The sequence below is a fragment of the Caretta caretta genome, chromosome 22 (genome assembly GCF_965140235.1).
Source record: "Caretta caretta isolate rCarCar2 chromosome 22, rCarCar1.hap1, whole genome shotgun sequence".
NCBI lineage: Eukaryota > Metazoa > Chordata > Testudines > Cheloniidae > Caretta > Caretta caretta.
The window spans coordinates 23,604,033-23,616,750 of record NC_134227.1 but is presented as its reverse complement, the minus strand read 5'-3'; the positions used below and the strand labels follow the sequence as shown (position 1 = coordinate 23,616,750).

The 12,718-nt window shown below is 48.7% G+C and overlaps 2 protein-coding genes across 26 annotated transcripts in view; one reads left to right on the top strand and one right to left on the bottom strand.

Annotated features, from left to right (window-relative positions):
- TREH (trehalase) overlaps positions 1-12,718 on the top strand; it is a 44,156-nt gene that overhangs the window by 20,506 nt on the left and 10,932 nt on the right. For 4 of the 5 annotated variants that reach the window (XM_075122242.1, XM_075122240.1, XM_075122241.1 and 1 more), the window contains 6 exons: positions 414-614; positions 1,256-1,473; positions 1,913-2,024; positions 2,724-2,836; positions 3,394-3,447; positions 3,669-6,640. In XM_075122242.1, the coding sequence (XP_074978343.1) occupies positions 414-614; positions 1,256-1,473; positions 1,913-2,024; positions 2,724-2,836; positions 3,394-3,447; positions 3,669-3,806 (836 nt within the window). In that variant the 3' untranslated portion in view covers positions 3,807-6,640. Of the gene's footprint in view, positions 1-413; positions 615-1,255; positions 1,474-1,912; positions 2,025-2,723; positions 2,837-3,393; positions 3,448-3,668; positions 6,641-12,718 lie in introns of those variants that run through there. The other variant, XM_048827306.2, reaches the window with a different exon arrangement.
- The window catches only part of PHLDB1 (pleckstrin homology like domain family B member 1), a 142,259-nt gene continuing 134,874 nt past the window's right edge, over positions 5,334-12,718 (bottom strand). For 17 of the 21 annotated variants that reach the window (XM_048827297.2, XM_075122223.1, XM_048827299.2 and 14 more), the window contains 2 exons: positions 9,683-9,721; positions 5,334-7,463 (listed from right to left, as the gene is read on the bottom strand). In XM_048827297.2, the coding sequence (XP_048683254.2) occupies positions 7,323-7,463; positions 9,683-9,721 (180 nt within the window). In that variant the 3' untranslated portion in view covers positions 5,334-7,322. The remainder of the gene's footprint in view (positions 7,464-9,682; positions 9,722-12,718) is intronic. The other 4 variants (XM_075122225.1, XM_075122226.1, XM_075122237.1 and 1 more) reach the window with 1 other exon arrangement.

Below are 12,718 nucleotides of genomic sequence, written 5' to 3'. Positions count from 1 at the left end.
CATGATTCAGCCAGGGAAACATCATGTGTCAATTCTGCAGGACAGGATTTGTTGGGGCTCCCCAGGATTTGTGCTCTAACAGTTCCTTCTCTCTAAGGAGCCTTGGGATGGAGCTAAGAAAGTGTGATAGAAGCTGCTTAACCCCTGCTCCAGCTGAACCAGCATAGCCCTTATGTCTGTCTGTGCTTGGGGGTCAGTGCTCAGGCCTAGGGTCCCTGCTCTAACACATGGTTCTATCCTCATTGCCCCAGTCTGGGGACCTGGTTCCAGCTGCACTGACTCACATCCCATCAGAACCTGTGTTCCCTTCTCTGCTGTTTCCTGCCAGTGGTCACCCTGGGCAGAGGTACTAAATCTTCTGCCACAGGGGACATTGAGTAGTATCTGTTCCAATCTGTGTGTGTGTCTTGTAGATGCCAGGCAGGAGCTCTGGGCAGAGCTAAAATCTGCAGCAGAGTCAGGCTGGGACTTTTCCTCTCGCTGGTTCCTCTCCTGGCCTCCCCCACTCCCTGCGAAACTGAAGGATACCAAAGCCAGGGCTGTAGTGCCAGTGGATCTGAATGCCTTTCTGTGCAAGACCGAGCACCTGCTGGCTTCATTCTACAGGATATTGGGTAAAGAGACTGTTGGGAAGTGCCTCCCTTGGAGATACTGATGCTTGTTGAATCTCTTCCCCCTCCACGAGCTAGGGACACAAGATGTAGTTATTGGGGCAACATCTCCTGTGTGGGGAAAGGGCCCAGCATCCAGTAGCATTGCTACCCGCAGAGCAGCTTGTGTAAACAGCAGTGCAGCCCAGTGGTATCTTCCTGCAAGTGGGAGCAGGAAGCAGTTTAACTTTTCTCTGCCCCAGGTAAAGCCACTTTGCTGCTCACTTCATTTATTTCTGTGTTTATTTAATTCTCAGGTGCTGGGAGCCTAGGGAGGGCATCAGGTGTATAGGGGATGGGCATTGTAATGATCAGTCTTGTCTAGGGCACCTGCCTTTCCCCATCTTGGGCTGTGTCAGCAAATCGAAGCTGGAAGACTGCAGCTGACTCTGCCTGAGCTGGAGTGGGTTTCAGCTTCCTCCTCTCGAATACTGAGCAGTGGCCACAGGCCATGCTGCTCGGAGTGCATTGGGACTGTAGAGTCTGCAGTGAGCACTGCCGTGGACCACAGCAAACATTGAGGCTGGACTGTAGTTAATCTGTGGATGCTTCGCAAGCCCCTCACTAGTGTAATCAGCCATTCTCACACTCTCTCTCGCTCGAAGGAGACACTACCAAGGCTGCCCAGTTCCAGGCTGCTCTGGAGCGCAGGCTCGAGTCTGTCCAAGCTGTCTTCTGGAATGAGGCTGCTGGAGTCTGGCTGGACTTCAACCTCCTGAAGAAGCAGCCAAACCCAGCCTTCTACCCCTCCAACCTGGCACCCCTGTGGACTGACTGCTTCTCAGACCAGGCTGCAGCTGAGAGGGCAGTGCAGTACTTAGAGGTGAGCTGGGTTCATGTGGGTAAGAGTCCTCACCTCAACAGACCAGTCAGTCTCCATTAGCCCATGACGTGGAGAGTGTTCCTTGCAGATAGTGGTGGATACCACATACCTTCCTACTGAGCCTGGCATGTGCTGTCTGCACAGAGCAGAGCAAGGTGGAGCTGGAGCCCAGTTCTCATGTAGCCCCATCCCAAGTGTTTGCCAGGAGATTCCCAGGACTTGCTCCTCCAGCTCAACCCACTAGTGACTCCTAGAGCCCGCTTCCTGCACTGGGCCATACCTGTTCCCATCTCAGGAGCTTGGCTGGGCTAGGAGTAGCTGACCAGGTTAGCCAACGAAGTCCTCTCTCCCTAGATCCCCTCTGCAGCCTTCTGTCTCCTGGATGGTGACTCGCTGGGGACCCCAGTACCCCCACTCAATATGCTGTCTACATTTGCAGGGGAGCACAGTGCTGTCCTACAAGAATGGGCTCCCTACCTCACTTGCCAGGACTGGGGAGCAGTGGGACCTGCCCAATGCCTGGCCTCCACTGCAGCATATGGTGATTGCAGGTAAGGATGTTGCTGTGCTCATACCTAGTTTGCAGGACAGGAAGCCCATTGGAGAATTTGCTGTTTGGTACCAGACCTCCAAATTGTTTTAGGACCTGCCCCTTGTTTCCCTGCCCCTTGTTTCCTTGCACCTTGTCCCAGCCATGCTCCCGCTCTAGGTATTGCATTATGCCTCTCTCAATCCCTGTCCTCCACGCTGATGCTGCTTTGTAGCCTTGTTGATTGATTCTGTTTCTGTGGGTTTGGTTCCTGACTGTGCAGCAGCTGCAGGCCAGGCTGTGAGCCCACGTGTCACAGTGCCATCTTGGTTTGGGGGAGACTCTCCCACCTGGGCCTTTCCCAAACTGCTGCTACAGTGGGCCATCCAACCACTGACACTGCTCAGTGGAAAAGCCAGGTGGCTCCAGTAACCTTCCCCACAGCTGCTTGAGAGTCCATAAGCCCTGAGGGCCTTGATCTGTGGCCTTCACTTGAGCAAAACCCACATGGTTTGGTCCCAACCTGTGGAAGCCTGCTTTTGGAGGAGGGGGTGGAAGAATTGTACAAAGCCCCTGCCACTGCCTGGCTCCCTGGAGTGGCCTTGAGCTCCAGTGAGGACTCTATTGTCACCTCTTGCAGGGATGGAAAGGCTAGTGTTTGCAGGAGCTCTAGCATCTGCTGTGACCAGGTCCCTGACCTGGCATTTATCTGTGTTCATAGGTTTGGCCAAGTCTAGCTCCTCGAGAGCCAAAGAAATTGCCTTTGCCTTGGCCCAGAACTGGATCAGAACTAACTTTGCCTTATATAAGAAGTACCAGGCCATGTTTGAGAAGGTAAAGCCATTGGTGGTCCCGGACAGCCAGGCTGCAGCCCCTGTGGGTAGGAGTTTTTCAAGTGGAATTCATGCACACATCCTTCCCTGTGATCCTGGGCAGCTGGTGGTGATTACCTCAGAGTGCCTAGTGCCTGCATAGAAAGAGACAGGGCTGCTACCCTAAAGGACCCTCAGTTTTAACCCTTTCATTGTCAGTTTGTATTCAGTGCAGGGCGCCACGTGTAGAGACACCAGATCCTATCTCAGACAGTTCATCCGAGCGGACTTGACCATGGGCAGATGTGTCCAATGTGGGGGTAGGGGTGGCTGGTCAGCCATAGGTCTTCTCTATTGTGCTGGCTGGTCTTTGTCATTCTGTCCCTTCCCCCCTCTTCCAGTGCTGCTTTCTGCCCCTGCCTGATATACAGCTTCCTCTGCCTTAAGCACCTGTGCTTGTGAACACAAGAGCTGGATTCTGCGCCTGCCCCTCCTTCCCTGGACTCTGGGGGGGGGCGGGGTGGAACACTCTAGCCCCCACTCTAATGGGGCTTTCTGAATAATCATCTTTCTCCCCAGTACAATGTCGATGGAGATGGGAAGCCAGGGACAGGAGGAGAGTACCAAGTCCAGGTAGGAGCATGTACTGAAATGCTTCAATGCCTACAGGGTCGGGATGTGTGCTTACAATCTCTCACTAGGCAGGGAGGATGTGCTTTCCTTATGGGGGGAGGCCCCCTGTTCTGCCTTCAGACAAATTGCTGGGCTGGAAGCTGATACTGCAGCCATGTGTAAGCTCTTGCCCTGGATAACAGGAGCATGTGCCTTGCTAATGCTGCATTCTCCCCTGCCAGGAGGGATTTGGCTGGACCAATGGTGTAGTCCTGCAGCTCTTGGATCTCTATGGTGACCGTCTGACCTCTGGCTCCCCCTCCAACCCCTTCGGGGCCTGGATTGTTGCTGCTTGCATCTTCCTCCTTAACCTGAAATGACAGGGGAAGTGGTTTGGGCTCCCGGCAGCAGGGCCAGAGGAGACAAGCCCATGTGTACGGAACAGTGCCCTGGCTTCATAGCCAGTTAGGGAAGGGGCAGCCACCTCTTTCTATACCTGCTGGGACAGCAAAGCAGCCACAGGTGAACAATAGTTGTGACTAAAGCCCTGTGCATGCAGCCTTGCTGAGCCCCCTACCTGCAATTCTCATGCTCTTGCTGTTTCATTAGTGTTTATCAAACTGGTCTCTGCTGCCATGCCTGCCTTGGTGGCTACTGGGACAAGTAGAGCCCTGATTCTTCTGGAGGTCTGTGCTAAGACATCTCAGCCCCTATAGATAGACTCTGCCCTGAGAGTAATGGTCCCTGGTGTTGATGGCTAGTGCACAGGTGAGATCCCTGAGGGAGTGTGTTATGTATCCCCCCTCCATAGAGGATGAGTTGTTACAGCTTCAGTACCTTGGCTCTAAGTTGTAACAGTTCATGCTTTTATCTTTGGAGGACCTTAGATCAGGCTCCACTGTGGCTATTACACGTGCATCTGCTACAAGCAAGGGAACATGCTGTTACCTTGAAGCATGTTGCTGCTCTCTGGGTCCCTTTCCCTGTCAGTGTTCCCACTGCAGCATGCAGCCCTCATTATCAAAAAGTGAACCTGTTCTTGTTTGTGCTTCTTGTGCCTTTGACTCCCAACCACAGCTCGTACAATGCCTTTTCCAAACTGTGACGTAACCCCAGGGCCTGGGCTGTAGGCTCCCATCATGCCCCTGCATCTCAGTTCAGTGTGTCTGTGCAGCACCTGGCACAGTGACTGGAGCTCCCCTGTACATGAGGAAACAGTAGTGCTGTATTGCACCTGCCAGTCCCCTGCTGCTCTTCCACTGCCTGATGGGCTTTTGCATCACTTACCGTACAGATTCTGCACCCAATTCTCCCAGCCACAGCAGAACAGGAGCAACACGGCCACGGGCACAGAGGGGAAATATGACTAGTAGAATGGGCTGCTACTGCTAGCAAACTCTTAAGGGGCTATGGGACACAGTGGTTTCATTCAAAGTCATCAACTGCATGCTGAGTGACCCCATATGCTAAGGCCCAGCTAGAACTAGTCAGAAACTTGCATTTCCAGGTGGGAGGAAATTCCATAATTTTGAAAGGTGGGGTTATTTTTAGTCAAAATTGGAATGGAATGAAAGATAAACATGTTATAAAAATGTAATAAGAGGGTCATAGTTTACTGCTGGGGGCCCAGCTCATTTCCTACCACAGATCCTTTTATCACTTCATTCTCACCAAGCTCCCTCTGTGCCACCCTTCCACATCCCCCTCATTCAGAGAGATGTGTAAATAGTTAAACTTGTAGAGTTTGTTGAATTATTTCTTTTGTCTGGACAGTCACTGAGGCTGTCACCATTCCAAACTTCATAGGGGTAGGACAGAGCACTATCAAAGGCAGGTGTCTTCCCAGCACAGTGCCTACTGAGAACCCTTTGGCTCAAGAGCAGGAAAGGTGGAAATAATCTCAAGTCTGTTATTCAAAAGGCTTTATTGTTTGCAGTCTGTCTACAACTACTGAAAAAGGAGAGAGGCTGGATTGGCTGCTGCCTGCCCCCAGCCTAGGTCAGCAGAGGGAGGTACAAACTGGACAAAAGGAGAGCTAGGCCTAACAGCAGTGGCACTTTAGGAATTCAGATACCTAGGGTTAAAAAAGATATTTAGAAAATAAGGATTTCAAGGTTATAAAAGCAAGGTGGGATTTAAATACTCTTGTTCTTTCAAGGGATTTTCAGCTGTGTGAAACTTAACTCTTCACTAAGGCCGAGAGGAAGGCTGTGGAAATTCCTAGCTCTCAGCTGGATTTTGCTAATGGGGGTAGGTATAGTTAGCCACTTTAAAGGGGCACAAGATGGCAAGGGGCCCAATTCTTTAGCCAGTCAGCAAAGCACTTGAGTGCTGTCACTTCCACTTCTACAGCTGGAGCAGCTTCAGGCTTGGATAGTATGGGCCAAATGCTACAACAGGCTGAGCACCCTCAGCTCTCTGGGACGTTGAGGGGGCTCAGCACCTCACACCATCTGGCCTTTAGAAGTGAATTTAGGCTCTGACACCCCATGAGGCATGTGCAGACAGTTAACTGTAGGCTTTGCATTCTTCTTACCTTGCTCTCCTAGTATCTCCTTTGGGCGAGGCACTTTTTAAAGCTCACAGTGTCAGCAGAACAAGCCATTTGTTCCATTAGACTACACCTCTGTGCCTAGTGCATGAGAGAGATCACAAGCCCTGGCAGACATAAATATTCCCCCTCATTCCACAACATTTGCACACCTGGCACAACTACTTCCACCTTTACACCACACCATAACCCATCAGAACCTTCCAGCCAGGCACCTTGCCTGGGCTGATGCACAGATCCTCAGACGTGGTCAAGGCACAGGAGAGCAGAGAGATGTCTGACACAGACAGACCCCTCACTGTTACAGGCAGCTGCAGTAAATCTGGCCGGACTGTCATGGTGCACATGCTGGCACCTGCAGCAACCTTGGCACTGGTGAGAATGGCACAAGAAAAGGAAACAAGCAGACAGTGGGGCAAACTGGGGTCTGGTCACAGGTGCTGGTAGGATACGCCAGATGCATCTGTGATGCAGTTGTCAGGGTGATGCCCAACAATCTCCAATTTTAAAAAGTGGCAGCATTTAGATAGCTTAGTTCCTTAATCCAAAAGCTTCAGGCCTAGTTTGCACTGGTACCGGTGGGATGGTCTTTGGCAGCTCTTCTGCTTTGTACCTTTTAGCCCATTGATGCTTCCATTGAAAAATAAAAAAGCCTGTTCTGTACTGTTTTTGTTATATAAAAAACCCTCTTCGCTGGGCCTCTGTGCCAGCCTTGCTTAACACCTCTGTTCCATGTGAGAACGATTACACCACACCTGTGCACTAGCTAGGCCCGTGCCTTCACTCTTATCACCTACACTGTGTTTAATAGAAAGCACAGGGCATTTGGTGCAGGCAGAAGGGGAAACGCCACAGCGATTCCACTATTCCACAAGGAATGGCTACAATATGAAAAAATAAGGATTTTGTAACAAAAAAATCCTGGCTTTACACGGCTGATTTTTCCTGTTTTTTTTTGTTTTGTTTTTTTTAACATCCCCCCCACTGGAAAATCAACCACCCCACATTTATTCAGACAACATCCCAAAGCTCTCTTGGGAAAATGGCAAGGTGGCAAGAGTGCTGGGCCTGGAGCCAGGCCCCTCTAGTCAGCAGGGAGGTTTAACCAACCAGGGCCCAAAGGGCATGATACAGCCAACATCTGCATGTTTAACCAACCCTTATATTCAAGATCTTCTTGCTGCGGGATAAACACCCCAGGTGGCAGGAGATGGAAATGGCTGTCTGCTGTACCAGGTGGTGGTGGGGCCTCTAGGTTATCTTGGACTGTCAATGGCAAATCCATCTGGGAGAAGAGGAGAAGGCAGGTCTGGAACAGCTCCACCTTAAGCACTCCTGGTCCCCATCAATTCATGAACTGGGTGTAGCCTTCTGCTCCAGTCACAATGACATCCATCCAGATCCTCATGGCCTCAGCTGATGGTGCCACCATGTAATAGAGGCGGTCGTGGGTCTTGACGCAGAAGGTAAGAGCTGGGTTGGGACTCTGCAGAGGTGAAAGAAAAACATGAGGAGCTTGTTCTTGCAGTAACTAGGGAGCCAGCTCTTCCCTCAGTGATAGAACCCATTCCACCTAAGGGCTGCTGAGGACTTTTCTAACTACAGCTAGTGCTCCAGCAGAGGCTCAAGGCTGTACAGCTGCCTGTCATGCTGTTGCCCAGCTCCACCAATCTTAGAGAGAGGAACACTGTCTGCTGGGCAGAGGGGGAGTGGGGGGGGGGGGGGAGCCCCTAGTGCCAACTTGCCTGAGGCTCCTCTGCCTTTGATATGTCCACCTCCTGGGGCAGGCCCTTGTGTAAGGGATATGTCAGACACTGAGTGTACTTCTACCCGTAAAGACAAATCCTAGTCACAGTGAAGTCAATGAAAGCTTTGCCTAATAGAAGTAGGATTTGGCCTGAAGAATGAGGCAGCAGCTTGAATGAATGGAGAAGGGGAAGATGAAGTATAGGATGTCCTGAGATGATGGAAATCCAGGCACTTGAGATCTGTAGATACAACACTGGAGGAGGAATGGCTGAAACAGGATAGAGACCTCTCAGCACATGGAGAGAAACCCAAAAGCTGAAGCTACTGTACTGACTCATCATTCCAATCCAACGTTGTCAGACCAGAACAGCACTGGGGACACCAGGGCTGTGGAGGACGGAGCTTACACAGGATTAAAGGTTCCACTACTGCGTCTAACAACCAGCCAATCTGAGAGCCACTGTGACCTTACTGAATAGAGTCAGGACCCTGGGGGGTCTATCTCTGGCTCTACAAGTGCAAACATGGCCATAGCCAAGTCAGATCAGCTCTGTGCCGTGACTTCTCATCTGATAATACATTCTTCCTACAAATCTGGTAAGTAAGCCATCCACTCAGGCAGGGTGGTGCTGCTAGAATCAGACCAATCACACAGCACATTCCTGAGCAGCCAATCAGCACGCACAGATTAACCCCCAGCCAGGCTGAGGCCAGCACAGAATGGCAGTATAAAAGAGGCTCAGACCTTGGCATATGAACCTTACTGAGGGCAGAAAGGAGCTGCAGGTCTGGCTTCCGTGCACTGGCAAATTCTGTGGCCAGCATTAGGCAACTCTCATAGGATACAAATAAATACCCAGGGCATACTCTGAGTCATGCTAGATAGGGGCAGAGTTTACATGTGGTACTAACTGGAATTGGCAGCTGAATGCTAGAAACAGCCATATTCATTGATCTCAGCCCTGGAGCTACCCCAACAATTTAATGGGGATGTTACATTCACAGCTCTCAGCCTGTTGCAGAGGCTGCTCAGAGTCAAGGCTACCACTTGTTTGGGGAGACCACATGCTGAGCAGATTCTGATCACACAAACTCCTCATTCCATGCATGCATGCCTCAGATACCTTGAGGATATTCCTCAACACCCTACTGCTTAAGGAAAATCCAACCCGCCCTCAGTTCCACCCAAGCTGCTGCCATTTGGGAAAGATACTTGAGAAGCTGGGTGGGTGCAGAGGTAGAGCGTTAGTCTTGAAGCCTGCTGCGGGGGTCTCAGTTGTCCCTGGAGTCAGTAGGAGACAGATATGTGGCACTTTGCTAGACCTGGTCAAAGGAGGTGGTGATACCTCCTACTCTGCCCTATCTCTGCAACCTAGAGTCCAGCCACCTAAAATGCTCTCCCCATTTTGTTCAGCACAGCCCCCAAGTGCTTGTGGTTCCAACCCACACTTTGATCTCTCCTGCATGAAACCCCAATGGCAAATGCGAGAGATGCTCATTCACCCTAGTCACTATTTTTTCACAGTACCTGATGCTGCTCCTATCAAAGTTGAAGGGAAAACTTCCTCTCTCTCCTGGGAGCAGGCCCAAAGCACTCTAGGGCGAGACTGTATTGGCCATGCACACCATACACCCAGTCAATCTTGTAAAGGAACCCCCACCCCATTGCAGAGAGAGGGTGAGGCTCAGAGGAGCCTTAGGCTACTGGTCCAGAAACACCAAGAGCAATACAGAAATAGAGCCCATTGCAGAGTGTATTCCTAGTGAAACTGCCTTTTGTGCAGGGAGGTCAGAGACTGCTGGGTTGAGCAAGACTCTGCATTGCCAGTTAAAAACAAATGAGCACACAGACTGCTACAAACAGGCTGGGGACCCAACCAGTCAGGCAAGGTCACACCACCCCACAAAACAAGAGGAAAGAGCGAGAGGCAAAGAGACAAGTGCACTGAGACAAACCTCTCTTCGGAAGTGAATGGGGAGAATATCTGCTAGTTGCTAGAAGAAAATAAAGACAAATGCAGTTAGAACAGTTCTGTAGCCTTGCTCCCATTGGAGCATCTGTTGCAGTGACTGAAACCCTCTCCCCATGTTAATTATGCACCCTAGGAAGCATTCAGAAAATCAGTTGGCTCCATTAGGGCAAGGAAAACAATCTGTTAGGCAAAAGTGTTAAGAGGTAAACGGTTCAAATGCTAAGTGTATGGCTTAAGTGCAGGACAGGTGGTATTCCAATGGAGGAGGGAGGACCTTCATTCTTCCCTATTGAAGCTGGTCCCCCTTCATTAAATAACTCAACAGTAGGTCTGTCAAGCAATTAAAAAAAATTAATCACAGTTAATTGTGCTGTTAAACAATAATAGAATACCATTTATTTTAATTATCTTTGGATGTTTACTACATTTTCAGGTATATTAATTTCAATTACAACACAGAATACAAAGTGTACAATACAGAATACAAAGTGTACAGTGCTTACTTTATATTTATTTTTTATTACAAATATTTGCACTGTAAAAAACAAAAAAATGTATTTTTCAATTCACCTCATACAAGTACTGTAGTGCAATCTTTTTATCATGAAAGTTGAACTTACAAATGTAGAATTATGTAAAAAAAACCAACAAACTCAATTAAAAAATAAAATGTAAAATTTTAGAGCCTGCAAGTCCACTCAGTCTTACATCTTGGTCAGCCAATCACTCAAACAAGGTTGGTTACAATTTGCAGGAGATAATGCTGCCTGCTTCTTGTTTACAATGTCACCTGAAAGTGAGAACAGGTGTTTGCATGGCACTGTTGTAGCTGGTGTTGCAAGATATTTATGTGCCAGATGCACAGAAGATTCATATGGTCCTTCATGCTTCAACCACCATTCCAGAGGACATGCTTCCGTGCTAATGATGGGTTCTGCTTGATAACAATGCAAAGCAGTGCAGACCGACGCATGTTCATTTTCATCATCTGAGTCAGATGCCACAAGCAGATTTTCTTTTTTGGTGGTTTGGGTTCTGTAGTATCCACATCAGAGTGTTGCTCTTTTATGACTTCTAAAGCATGCTCTACACCTTGTCCCTCTCAGATTTTGGATGGTACTTCAGATTTTTAAATCTTGGGTCGAGTGCTGTAGCTTTTTTTAGAAATCTCACATCTGTATCTTCTTTGTGTTTTGTCAAATCTGCTGTGAAAGTGTTCTTAAAATGAACATGTGCTGGGTCATCATCCGAGACTGCTATAACATGAAATATATGCAGAATGCGGGTAAAACAGAGCAGGAGAGATACAATTCTCCCCTCAAGGAGTTCAGTGACAAATTTAATTGACGCATTATTTTTTTAACGAGCATCATCAGCATGTAAGCATGTCCTCTGGAATGGTGGCCGAAGCTTGAAGGGACATACAAATGTTTAGCATATCTGGCATGTAAATACCTTGCAACGCCGGCTACAAAAGTGCCATGCGAACACCTGTTCTCACTTTCTGGTGACATTGTAAATAAAAAGCAGGCAGCATTATCTCCCGTCAATGTAAACAAACTTGTTTGTCTTCGCGATTTGGCAGAATAAGAAGTAGGACTGAGTGGACTTGTAGGCTCTAAAGTTTTACACTGTTTTGGTTTTGAGTGCACTTATGTAACAAAACAAAAAAACCTGCATTTGTAAATTACACTTTCACAATAAAGAGATTGCACTTCAGTACTTGTATGAGGTGAATTGAAAAATACTTTTTAAAATCATTTTTACAGTACATATATTTGTAATCTATAATAATAATATAAAGTGAGCCCTGTGCACTTTGTATTGTTTTGTAATTAAAATCAATACTGAAAATGTAGGAAAAACATCCAAAAATATTTAATAAATTTCAATTTGTTATAAGTGCAATTAATCACAATTAATTTTTTTTTGAATAGAGTAGGACAGCCCTACTCAATAGTAATTTGGCTAGAACCTACGTTGAATCCTGCTGTAATCCAGTGGTTGGATTCTTCCCCCAACAGGGTGGTGAATTGCTGGTTCAAATCCCTTTTCTGCTGGTTGAGATGGGATTTGAAGCAGGCTCCCTTATCTCTCAAGTGAAGGGCCTAAATGCTGGACATTCTGACATAGGGTTCCCTCAGTCTTTTCTATTGACACTGGTCCACTTTACATAATAACTGGGCCAAAGTCTACCTCCACAGTTCTTGATGGTATGGGGGTTAGAGCACTTCTCTGGGATGTGAGTGACTCTGGTTCAAATTTCCCCTCTGCCTCAGTGGAGGGGATGTGGTGCCTGAGGTGCAGGGCCTTGTAAATTGACTGGACTATACAGAGCAACTCTTAGCTGGTTTAATGAGTAATTGTGGCCATACAAAAGACTCAAATCACTCTTGTCCCCAGCAGCTAGGATACACACCCAGGCTGTGGCAGACCCAGGTCACTCCCCTTCGCTGCTGAGGGGTGTGAACAGGGAGCTCCCACCTCCCAGGGAGAGTCAGAGGTGGGCAAGCCCTGTCCAAATCCCCTTCCTGTCCCAAAGTAGGAATGGCTTCCTGAGAAAGGGAGGGGGTTCAGACATGGATGTTCCACCCTAAAGGACAATCACCGAGGAAGCAGGAAATCCCTGTGCAAACTCCTGCTAAACATTTGAACCAGGCTCTCCAAGACCCAAGCTTGTACCGTAACTACTGGACTATAGAGTAACTCTGGCTTTTGGCCTGGCCAGAAGAATAGTCAAATCAAGTGGAACAACTTCAAGAGGCAGGAATGAGGAAGCCCATGAGCACTACATACACCAAAGACCAGGGCCCATATCTGGGCTACTGGAGAGCTCTCTCCAAACTGCTTCTCCACAGGGAGTGGGGGAGGACTTGAACCAGCAGTTCCCACACACCAGGCACAGAGGTTAATCACCAGTCTTTCCCATAGGCTGGCCCAAAGAATAGTTAAGCCAAGCAGAACAGCTTCAAGAGGCAAGCATGAGGGAGGTCCCCCCATTTCTGTGGCCCATAGCTTA